Consider the following 13,278-nt stretch of genomic DNA (forward strand, 5'->3'; position numbering starts at 1 on the left):
GATTAGGGGTTCATAGATATAATGTAGGTGGCGGCGGTGTCCGGAGCGGCAGATTAAGGGTTAATAATATAATGTAGGTGTCGGCGATAGCAGGGGCGGCAGATTAGGGGTTAATAAGTGTAAGGTTAGGGGTGTTTAGACTCGGGGTTCATGTTAGGGTGTTAGGTGTAGACATATTTTTTATTTCCCCATAGGAAACAATGGGGCTGCGTTAGGAGTTGAACGCTGCTTTTTTGCAGGTGTTAGTTTTTTTTTCAGCCAGCTCAGCCCCATTGTATCCTAAGGGGAAATCGTGCACGAGCACGTTTTTCCAGCTTACCGCTACCGTAAGCAACGCTGGTATTGAGGGTTGAAGTGGAGCTAAATTTGGCTCAACGCTCACTTTTCTGAGGCTAACGCAGCCATTCAGAAAACTTGTAATACCAGCGTTGGCTTAAGGGTGCGCTGGAAAAAAAAGGCTTGTTAGCAACGCAAGTCTTTACCGACAAAACTCCAAATCTAGGCGATAGGAAATAATGGACAAATCAATTTTCACTAACAAACACATATCAAGTAACCCTTTAATGAATATCAATTAAACAAAGTCATTTGTTTGTGACGAATGATCCGTCTGAAACAAATTTTGTGTCCCTGTACATGTTTAGTAAATAGTTTCAAAAACATAAAGAGAAACTTATGTTTTAGGGACAGATGATCTAAAGCTCTCCTCTCTGGGAACAAAATACAAGAAGTTTTGTCAGTACTGCGAGCAGGGCCGGATTTGCATATGATATTGCTTAGGTGCAAGCTGCGGCCCGTGGAGGGCGAATACTGAATATTTATTTTTTATGCTATAATGCATGCGGGCCGCCGTCCACGTGCTGCAGCTTGCACCTATGCTCCTCAGCTGAGCTCACGCTCCGCTCTGACTTAGTAGTCACTCGTCTCACACACACTTGACAATGTAAGGAGGGAGCGCCGGTCTGATTTCCCGGTCCGGTGGAAATATGAAGTAAATGGGTCAATATTAGGATGTGAATAGGCATAAATGGACCCACAGTTGTTTTCAAGGGGTTACTTGTTGTCACTTAGAGGGTGAGGTCTAAAGAAACGTGAACTAGGACTACACTTCCCATAATTCCATAGGGATACTCATAACATCAGTGCCCTGGAAGTTCTGGCACATGTGTTGGTGACATGACCTGGAGGTCGGTGTTAAGAGGATCGGATCTGCGGTGAACGGTGGCTGCTTGGCTGGGGTTCCAGTCAGGGGGTAAGCCAAAAAAACGGGTGCGAATTATATAAATCTTGGGGGCCTTTCATATAAAAACTCTATAACCCCAGTAATATAGAGATGTGCTTGTTTTCATTGTTCATTGTTTTATTCATTGACTTTTATTGAAAATCTGAGACAAACTGTATATTATCTGAAAATGGGATATAGATTGTGTTGAGAAGCTGTAGGTATTATCATTCACTGTTGGACAATATAGACACAGGTCATGTCTCTGGGGGAAATAAGCCTGTCTGTTTATTACACAAGGTTTTTTTTATAGTAGAAAAAAAACAAAACTATTGCGCAGCGTAGCTTATTAGAAGCTTGGTGCTGGATATTTGGAAACAGTGTCTATTTTAGGGGTCAAAACCTTGAAGAAAGACACTATTTTTTAGCATCAATAGGATTTTAGATACATTGGTATGGTGCTTATGATATTTTTTTTCAGGGTACAAATCACATTAACACTTGGAATAAGGCAATAAATTATGACTGCACATATATGCTTGGAGGCACATTACAATATGACGTTTGAAAACCTCAAATTAAGATGTTCCAACACAATATTCAAAGCCTCACAAAAAAATTACATAAAAGTGTAGCTATTGTCAAATATACGGAGGGGCGGGGTTGACTAAGAGGGGGCGGGGCTAGGCCGTCTGATTTCCCAGTCCGGCCCTGACTGCAAGATCCTATCAAGGAATTTGAGAACAGACAATTTTAGCTTGAGAGCTGTTTATCTCACAATGCAGAATTCTGGATGAGACACCTACTTTGCAATATAATGCTCCAAAAAGGACCCAAAGATTTTGAGAGATCTCTCTTCATGCCAGTGAGTTTTTGATCATCAGGCTCTTAGGGCTTCTTTTATTAAGCAGCGGTCATAGGTGGCATATTGAAATCATCCTGATTGGCTGCCAGTGAGCAGGGGGCGGCATTGCAGAAGCATTTCACTAGAAATGCTTGTGCAATGATAAATGCCAATAGCGTATGCTCAGAAGATGCTTAGTTACAAGGTAATCACAGAGGGCATATTAATATAACCATATTGGCTGTGCAAAACTGGTGAATGGGTAATAAAGGGATTATCTGTCTTTTTAAACAATAAAAATGTTGGAGTTGGCTGTCCCTTTAAACAAGAATTAAAATGGATTAACATTTAATGCAGTATAAAATGTTTAATGTATGAGCTTGTTAAAAATCTCTTTAAATAAAATTGTTTCAAACTGAAATGTTTTACATTACTTTTTATTAAAAATAATTATATGATGAGTCAACATATTATATTGTATATTCTTTAAAAAATAACTATGCTATAGTGAAAACATGTTATCAGCTATAAGGAATCTTTACTTCCTGGATAAAAAAAAACTTTGTTTAAAAAAAATAATAATAAAGAAAAAAAAAAGGAAAAAAGGTTTAACAAGGGGCATTCCTTTTTAGAAATATCACTTGCTTAGTTTTAAAAACATGGGGGGGGGGGAGATAATAAAAAATAATTACATTATTATTTTTTTATTTTCAGCTTGGGTTTGGATCCATACTTGGAATAATTGGATCAAATTTAATAGAAAATAAAAGACAGATGGTGAGTATAAAGCATTAAATATAAATAGATAGTAAATAAATGGTATGATGTTCATATATTGAACTATTCTGATATGGGTTAAAATAGTGTGCGTAGAGAGAGAGAGAGAGAGAGAGAGAGACCAGGACCAGGAGGCTTGTTTCTCCCACATGTTGTTGTATTTTGCCCGGAATCAACGTCACCCAGCAGTGATTCAAACCTCCCAGCTGACGAGTAGCAATAACTACGAAACAGTCTGTCCTGGGATGGTTATTAATCACTGCACTAACCCTAGCTAAGTTTATAAGCTGTGTGAACAGCGATACTTTGGCGTAAAGGGAATCTGCTGAAAAGCAGACTTGAAGTAAAAAGGTGTGTCATTGTGAACCTAATTTGCATATCTTACCCAGAAACCTTTGCTGCATTGGAAACAATGTAACTCAGAGGTTTTCTGTGGGAAAAACAAGCCTTCTGGCCTGTCTAGATTTGTTAATGAACTACACAATGATTTATTTTCTCTATATTTTGTGCGCAGTGGAGGATTTTAAACTCACCTTTTACCTCCCCCTAATTTTAAATGTTGGTGTGTGTGTATGTATATATATATATATATATATATATTTGTTGGTGTGTGTGTGTATATATATATATATATATATATATATATATATATATATAGAGAGAGAGAGAGAGAGAGAGAGAGAGAAAGAAAGAAATATTTGTGTGTATTTATGTATATATATGTGTGTGTGTGTATATATATATATATATATGTATTGTAGTATATGCACTCTCACCAACACACTACAACTTGCCAGGGTGCTGTAGCCAGGTATGTAGAAAACGAAGGATAGAAAGCACTCACTGGACTGTAGACAGCATTGTGAATCAAATAGAATTTATTGTGACGTTTCGGGACCAACAGCGTCCCTTCCTCTGACAAACAACTAGTGAAAAAAACAAACATTTATAGACCCATCCAACACTCCCCTAGGTGAACTGCCAATGAAAATGTGCCGTGTGCAAAACAAAAATGAGCCGTGTGCAAAACAGGCATAGGTCCCTATAATAAGGGTTAAAGTATAGTGAATAATATATTAAATGTGTAAATGTATATAGACATATACGTGATCCTATGTGTGCAAACTATAAATATACCTGATAGCCCCCAAGACATGACCGATCTACTGAGACTGGGAAAAAAATCTATAACGCACATCTAGTGAAAATAAGAACAACAAAGAGCCTGATAGGTGGGATATGACATACCCCCGTTTTTTGATAGGCCAGGCAAATTAGTCATCGATAACCACGCCCTGTTCAGTATTACAGGCCAATCACAATGGAGTCAATAAATGTTCTAATAGGCTAACTGGACGGCGACAAGTACATCACGCCGTCACTTACAGCAGCAACATGAGCGGTTGCCTTGGTAACCCGTGTAAACACCTCTGTGTGTCCTAATGACTGAGTATCACGGCGTCTGTTAAAATCAATTACTCACTACTGCAACGCCGTGACACATACCCACTCGGGCAGTTGTCCTGGTAACCAATATAAACAGCTATGTACAATAGCAGCCGAATATCACCGCGCCTACCCAAACACCGTCAACCACTGTCATGCCCGAGATCCAACTACATTGTCAACCTTATAAGAATAAGACCAAACCAAAGTTACACTATCAGACTGAAACATGCTAAGTGCATCGCCTTATCTCCCCATCACTTTACCGCAATCCACTGATCGTCCGACTACAAGGTTGCCATAGCAACCTGAGTATAAACATCAACACCCGATCGTGGCCTCACTTTGCGCTATATATAGCAAAACATAGGGGATCTTAAGGCGCCCACCTGGCCACCACTATAGCGTTATAAGAATCATAAGAAGAAATAAGAAAATAGGAACAATCGTTCTATAATATAAATAGGTGCATCTGTTATACCCTAGCATGAGACCACACACCTATGGTCCTAATCACATTAACTAGCCCACGTTAGGTAACCTATCATAAAAAAATAAAAATAAATACATGAATAGACCATCCCTTTCAAAAACCTAATTTACATAAACAGAAACGGGCCATTATATTTTATAGGCGCATTTTCCAAAAATGTTAACCAATAACTATAAAAGGAACAGCAAACCCCATCAGTTAGACACAACATATGTAATCCCTCCAATCCGAAGGACAGACACAATCTACAAAAAATTACAAAAATAAAGTTGTGATAATATATGAAATAAAAATGTGACCCCATAGCGAATAATCAGAAATGAGCCTACCCAAATAGGTGGCTCGTAATTGGGACATGCACCCACAGTATCCATAATGCTAGTTTATAAGTCATATAGTTCCCCTATGGTAGCTACATATATCCTAAATACGCAACCACCAAATCTAAAAGATGCCCAAAACCATCTTCACCTATCTGTTTGCAGCCAACACCACACCAAGGGCCTTCAGCCACATGTGATCACCAAATCCCATATTGAAAAAGACGCTTTACCGTCCCACAGCAATGTATTGTCAGGACCGTAACTCATGTATAGGGGGCATATCAGACGCACTAAAAAATCATAGTGTGTGTGATAAGTGACATATAACTATCATAAAAACAGATTAAAAACAAAACACACCTCATATTTACACATGTTGAAATGTAAATTGATAAAAACTAATGATAATGGAAAAATGGAAAACAATATACTTTAAAAAGACTTAATTCCTGAATCATAGAGAACATGAAACCCTAATCGGGGTATGACAAGGCAACCACAAAAGATTAAACCAAATTAGACTAAATAAGGATAACTCAAGAATGAAAATTGAACTCTCATTTCTCCATCACCATGTAATGCTGAGTGATAGATACAGGATCAATAGATCTATGGACTCTCATAGGACATGGTCCTTATAGGAAGTTCTGCCATCCCGTTTGGATGTTAAGGCCTCTCGGGGCCAATGTACATAGTTCATGGATCCAACGTGCTTCTTTTTGTAACAAGATCTTGGCTCTGTTTCCTCCTCTTCTTAAAACTGGCACGTGGTCAATGATTCTAAACCGCAGATCGCTCACTGTGTGTCCTGCTTCTAGGAAGTGGCGTGCCACCGGATGTTCCGCCTTCCTAGAGTGTATTGCCGATCTAATGCTCGACCGGTGATTCGCCATTCTCACTCTGGCATCGTCAGTAGTCTTGCCGGTATAGAATTTCCCGCAGGGGCAATTAAGAAGATATATGATAAACTGAGTTGTGCACGTCAGAAAATTCTTAATCTGATATCTTTTGCGACGATCAGGGTGTTGAAATGTCGTGCCAGTGTCTATGCTGTTGCAGGTTACACAACTAATGCATTTATAGCATCCCACTTTTTTCTTCAACCAAGTTCGTTTGTCATTTTTTGAAGAGATATCAGTCTTCATTAGCATATCTCTCAAACTCTTGCCTCTACGATATGCCAATCTTGGTGCCGACCATTCAGCAAATGGCAATGTAGGATCGCTCTGAAGTATTTTCCATTCTTCCTTAACTGCTTGAGCAATCTGATATTGGTCTGGATTATACGTTGTCACAAATGTGAGTTGGGGATTGGATATGGTGTTTTGAATTTGTTGTTTATTTTGAGATGAGAGAGCCAGTTCCAATTGATTCTCTAGGTTCTTTTTATTATAACCTCGTTGGAGAAATCTTTGTGTAATTTCTGACATTTGTGTCTGCATCAGATCATCGTCGGTGTTATTTCTTATTACCCTTTGGTATTGTGCTTTCGGAATATTACGTATGAGTGCTGGCTGGTGGCAACTTCTGGCGTGTAGCAGTGTGTTGCGATCCGTTTTCTTCCTGAACAGTGTGGTACCCAGTCCATTAGAGGTTTTGAATACTCTAACATCAAGAAAATCAACTGTAGCATTGTTGAACGTATGTTGAAATTTAATAGTACTATCCATCCCATTTAGGGTATGGATCCAATTGTCCAGAGCTTGTTCCCCATTTCTCCATATCAGGAAGACGTCATCTATGTAACGACAATAAAAAGAAATGGCATCCATTTCATACACCTTCATCTGGATAGATTCATAATCAGCCATAAATAAATTGGCCAACGATGGGGCCATGTTTGACCCCATCGCGGTCCCTTCTATCTGTAGATAAAAATTATTCTCAAAACGTAAGAAATTGTTTTCCAAGCATATCGTTAGGAGATCCACCATGACCTCCTCTGGAGGCCCCACATATGGACTCTTTCGCAGATGGTTAACTACAGCTGCAATCCCCAATTTATGGGGAATTACCGTGTATAGGCTACATACATCCATCGTCACTAGAAGGTCAGTTGGCTGTATATCATTTAGTTGGGTGATGGATCGAATGAAAGCATTAGAATCTTGAGTGTAAGATTTCATTCTCTTGACCATTGGTTGTAGATGAAAATCCAGGAATTCAGCAAGTGGTTGTAGGAGTGATCCCCTTGCCGAGACGATGGGTCTCCCTGGGGGATTGTTGGGATCCTTATGGATTTTCGGTAGTGTGTAGATGATAGGTGTTATCGGATAATCCCTTTCAAGAATTTCTGCTCTTGTATGGTGATACTCCCCATCTCACACCACCTGTCAAGTTTTTCATCAATGTATCTTTTCAATTGATTCGTTGGATCTGTTTGTAAAATCCTGTAGGTCTTTTTATCTGTTATTTGGCCCAAGAGTTCTGATCTGTACTGTTGTAGATCCACCACAACCACCACCCCGCCCTTATCTGCCGGGCGTATTACAATGGTCGTATCCTCAGCTAGTGACTTTAGTGCTTGTCTCTCATCCTTGGTCAGGTTATCCATTCTTCTCCTATTAGGGATGTTTTTGGAGACTTGGCTCAGATAGTTCGTATATGCGGTAATGGATGGATTCTGTGATCTTGGATCAAATGTCCCAGGAGTACGGAAAGGTGTAATCTCACTACTGTCCGTCTTGTAGAATTCTTTAAGTCTCAAATTCCTGCCGAATTTTTGTATATCGATGTATGTATCAAATGGATTAAACTTTGTTGTCGGAACAAAAGATAAACCTTTGTTCAATAGGGAGATTTCTGATTGTGACAGTGGTCTTGAACTGATATTGAATACATTGTTAATCTCCTCTGTATCGGAGGGCGGCGTGACATGCCCCCCCTCCTCGTATGTGGCCTGTGCCTCGTCCTAAAAAACTAACCGAGGGAGTATGAGATGAGCTGTATGAGGTACTGGTATTGCTTGCTCCCCTCATGTTGTCCCACTGTTGGCCTCTACTCGCCCCTCTGGATCTTGTAGTGATGCCTCGGTATGTAGACTCTCCACTTGTTGTTGCCATCTCTGGGTCCGAACTGTCGCCAGAGCTGGTGTCAACCGTGTTGATGTTTCTTTTTGTGAACCTTCTATCCCGTCTGGATCTGAAGTTCTGTCTTTCATCAGGAGATAACATGCAGCGGTATACACTCTTATACGTGTAATCTTGAGTTACTGTTTGAATCTTCCGGTTTTTAAAAGCAATGAGTTCTTGTTTGTATAACTTGATTTGTAGTGTCAATTTATCAATCCAATCCACAGATTTATCTGCTCTGAGTGTATTAAGTTGTTCAGCTTCAAAAGTTTGAATTTCAATTCTCACTTCTTGGAGTAATCGTCCAGCTTCTCTAATCACAAGGAGCATGAGGTCGAATGAACATTTATTGAGAATTTTGCACCAATTGGTACAAAACTCAGTATTAGATCTCCCAATCGTGGGGATGTTCTTTACCCTGAAGCCCCTTGGTAATAATCTTTTTTTATGATAATCAGATAGATATATTTCATGGAGGTTTAAATCTATTTCTCGTTGCTTAAGTTTCGCCAGGGTGTTGTATAGAGACTGGCATGACTCCTCTGTTTGTTGTTCTTCAATGGAGCCAAATCTAATAGCCTCTGCATCTTCATCTGTAAACGTAAAGATATCTTCATGTCTCTCCTCAGTATTCTCACTCTGAGACACATTAGATGTTTCCATATTTCCACTATTTGGTTCAGTCATAATGATAGAAAATGAGGCACAGATAATGAGAAAAGGGAAATGATATGAGCTAATTCAGCCAAACTGTGGGTGCACTGTACTGTAGGAGCATAGGTAAAGATGTATTGTAGTATATGCACTCTCACCAACACACTACAACTTGCCATGGTGCTGTAGCCAGGTATGTAGAAAACGAAGGATAGAAAGCACTCACTGGACTGTAGACAGCATTGTGAATCAAATAGAATTTATTGTGACGTTTCGGGACCAACAGCGTCCCTTCCTCTGACAAACAACTAGTGAAAAAACCAAACATTTATAGACCCATCCAACACTCCCCTAGGTGAACTGCCAATGAAAATGTGCCATGTGCAAAACAAAAATGAGCCGTGTGCAAAACAGACATAGGTCCCTATAATAAGGGTTAAAGTATAGTGAATAATATATTAAATGTGTAAATGTATATAGACATATACGTGAACACGCCCTGTTCAGTATTACACGCCAATCACAATGGAGTCAATAAATGTTCTAATAGGCTAACTGGACGCCGACAAGTACGTCACGCCGTCACTTACAGCAGCGACACGAGCGGTTGCCTTGGTAACCCATGTAAACACAGACGTGGTGATACTCAGTCATTAGGACACACAGAGGTGTTTACATGGGTTACCAAGGCAACCGCTCGTGTTGCTGCTGTAAGTGACGGCGTGACGTACTTATCGGCGTCCAGTTAGCCTATTAGAACATTTATTGACTCCATTGTGATTGGCCTGTAATACTGAACAGGGCGTGGTTATCAATGACTAATTTGCCTGGCCTATCAAAAAACGGGGGTATGTCATATCCCACCTATCAGGCTCTTTGTTGTTCTTATTTTCACTAGATGTGCGTTATAGATTTTTTTCCCAGTCTCAGTAGATCGGTCATGTCTTGGGGGCTATCAAGTATATTTATAGTTTGCACACATAGGATCATGTATATGTCTATATACATTTACACATTTAATATATTATTCACTATACTTTGACCCTTATTATAGGGACCTATGCCTGTTTTGCATACGGCTCATTTTTATTTTGCACACGGCTCATTTTTGTTTTGCACACGGCACATTTTCATTGGCAGTTCACCTAGGGGAGTGTTGGATGGGTCTATAAATGTTTTTTTTTTTCACTAGTTGTTTGTCAGAGGAAGGGACGCTGTTGGTCCCGAAACATCACAATAAATTCTATTTGATTCACAATGCTGTCTACAGTCCAGTGAGTGCTTTCTATCCTTCGTTTTATATATATATATATATATATATATATATATATATATATATATATATATGTGTGTGTGTGTGTGTGTGTATGAAAATGTATGTTTTGACAAAATGAATAACCTTACAGAATCGCTAACAATGAGAGACCTTTAGGTAATTGCGCTCTTATCTTCGGTAAAGAGCTATACATTTAAACAAGGGGCTACGTAACAGATTCAGGACAGATTTTCGTGTGCTACAGTTAGAAATGTGAATGCTTAGAGCTCCCTTAGAGCCATCACTGTTTATGAGGATAAATACTCTTTTTCCCTCAAGGAAATAATTTAGAAAATAACTAATCTGGACAAACATCAAACCTTCAAGTTAGAGTGTACTAATCCGTCCCTAAAGGCAGGAACTTGAGGGTGTCATGGCCGAGTAGATTTAAGGTTTCTGAACAGGGTATTGTCTGCTCCTATCCATCAACCTGAATGAATTTTGTATCTCCTAGATTAACATACTTCTATGTTGTGTGAAAGGAAATTTTTCTAAAACTCCTTTTATACTGATTTATGATAAATTGAACGTATGTAATGACTCATTTCCATGCTCCTTTAATATAATGTGTATTTTGCTTTTTTTTTTTTTTTTTGAACATGATGCAATAGTAGTTGGTATTTCTCATGACCTTTATACTCTCATAATGTACTTTTTTATTTAGTAAAACAAATTTGGACAAAAGAAAAAGGCCTCTTAGTCTTTCTGTTGGCCATATTCCACATATATCATCCATGAGATTAAATATTTGGTCTGTCATTAAATAGAACCTAGAAAAACTATTAATATTACCGAAAGGTGCTTAATATATTTATACAGATATTAGTTTTGACAGCTGCCCTTTTAAGGGAAATATACATTGTCTAAGTATACAGGTTATTAGGTGTCTGTTCTGTGTAACCTATGATGCAGGGAGTATGGTGGATGATTGGCTGAATCTTTATAAAATAAAGTTTGAGATAGAAAGAAAGTTGCTGTTGGGGTGTTAAAGTAGCCCAGCTTCCCAGGGGTTAAAGGGTCATTATACACTCATTTTTTATTTGCATAAATGTTTTGTAGATGATCCATTTATATAGTCCATAAAGTTTTTTTTTTTTTTAAATGTATAGTTTTGCTTATTTTTAAATAACATTGCTCTGATTTTCAGACTCTGAACCAAGCCCCAAAGTTTTAGAAGAATACCAACGTATAAGCTTCTGTTTGTGTAAAGGGTCTTTTCATATGAAGGGGGAGGGGGGGGGACAGTCTGATATATCCCACTTGCAGTGGGGGTGTTCCAGTATTTTTTTTTTTAAACAGTGCTAAACTGGGCGCTTCTAATTAAGTTTTTAAATGGTTTTATATCAGTATCTGTGCATATTATTATTTATAGTAGTGTCTATTACATGCAGTTATATAAAAATTGGTGTATACTGTCCCTTTAAGCATTTAGGATCTTTTTTTCTGCAATGGGTTTAAAGCACTTCAGAAAAAACAGGGTTTCATGTCACTTTAAGGAAATTACTGTTTGTTTTTGTTTTATTTTTTATTTTCTATAGCTGCTAAACAGTTACTGTCTTTGTATAATATACAAAAGATACATTAGACCAGAGGTCCTTAAAGGGACATTCAAAGCAAAATACAATTCATTACAAATTAAATTAAGTTGCAATGAATATTCATAATTTCTTTTCTGGTTTTGCTGTAAAATATCTTGCTATTATGTAAAGCTTTTGCTTGCTTATACTACACCTCATAGAGAGGCTGATTATCAAACTGTCACGGATACTGGGCTGCAAGGGTTAAACCCATACCCCCTACAACCTCACCCCTGTTGCTGCTTAGCGGTTTTGGGCTCCTCAGAGCAACCGCGATTCCCCAGACCTTCTATTCCTTGTTGTTTTGTATATGGACTGTTGTCTCCTTCGGCTGGCCGGGCCCCTGGAACTACAGGTCGGCCGCATCCTCCAGGATTACCGGTGCCCTTTGACCCAGGTCGCCCCAGTGGCCCTTTGTCCCAGAGCTCAGCTCTACTGGGGTTTGCTGCCTCTCAGGGTGGCCCAAAGGTGGGGTGATTGCCGGAAGGGAGCTCCCTTGGGAACCGGGGGTTCCAGTTCCCCCTATAACCCCTATTCTCCCTGGACTTCCAGGTGAACGTTTTAAACGAGCATAACTCCGGTCCTAGAATTGCCGCCACTCCCCGGGATCACCCGAAAACCGCCACCCCTGGGTACTAGGAATCTGTGGGACCGTGGCCGCTATGGCCGGCGGCAGCCTGTCTGGAGGGGCAGGAATGGCGGGAAAACTGTGGCATTGTCTCCTGTTTTTAACAAGATGAGTGTGTGTATAAAAGATGTGTGTTTGTCCCAATAAAATCAGTTCTATTTTCACCTGAATGCTAGACTGTCTAGTTATTTGGGTGGGCTCCTGCTTGAATCACTTTCCTGGGCTACATAGCCGCTTGTTCCAGGGAGAGGAAGAATCCCCTGTGGCGGAGCTACCCAGTCAGGGTAGCCGGGGTATCCATCACACAAACTATTTAATCTAAGTATACTGCAAAATGCTGCAATACGAATGAACCAGTTACTTGCTGCACAGTAATTGTTTAGAGCAGCGCACAAACTCATTTACCGCTAGCGCTAAATGGCCGCAAAAAGTAGTATGTTAGCACAGCATATAACAGTTTTTATACTATACACATATTAAAACATTACTCTATTATCTACAATTTTTTTTTAGTATCGAAAAAACGTTATCAGCCATTATTCCTTTTTTTGTTTATCTAAATGATAACAGTCATAGCTAACCAAACGCAGTTGTGCTTGAAAACTCCCAAGATATAGGATCTTCATTTCCCCAGAAATGCATTGTTAACAACTGTTAATGACTGCCACTCGCTGAAAACCAAATTGATTTATTAAAATATACAATGGCTCTCCAAGCTGCCCAGTCAATCTCAAGAAATAACCAGGACCAGGTCTTTCATCATTATCCCCATCCTGCTGGTATAGCATTGTCTCCTCTCTCTGCACTTCACACCTGTTGATATCTTGTAGATATGTTTGTTTTTGTGTGTGTGTTTTTACAGTTATTTGATGGTGATGACATGTTCAGTACCATTTTTTATTTGGGACCATTCAATCGTCATGAAATA

The 13,278-nt window shown here is 39.2% G+C and overlaps 1 protein-coding gene across 2 annotated transcripts in view; it reads left to right on the top strand.

The window, feature by feature from the left end:
• The window catches only part of TMEM255A (transmembrane protein 255A), a 211,901-nt gene that overhangs the window by 151,266 nt on the left and 47,357 nt on the right, over nucleotides 1-13,278 (top strand). For both annotated transcript variants that reach the window (XM_053699292.1, XM_053699291.1), the window contains exon 3: nucleotides 2,781-2,843. In XM_053699292.1, the coding sequence (XP_053555267.1) occupies nucleotides 2,781-2,843 (63 nt within the window). The remainder of the gene's footprint in view (nucleotides 1-2,780; nucleotides 2,844-13,278) is intronic.

Source organism: Bombina bombina, chromosome 1 (assembly GCF_027579735.1).
Source record: "Bombina bombina isolate aBomBom1 chromosome 1, aBomBom1.pri, whole genome shotgun sequence".
Classification (NCBI taxonomy): Eukaryota; Metazoa; Chordata; class Amphibia; order Anura; family Bombinatoridae; genus Bombina; species Bombina bombina.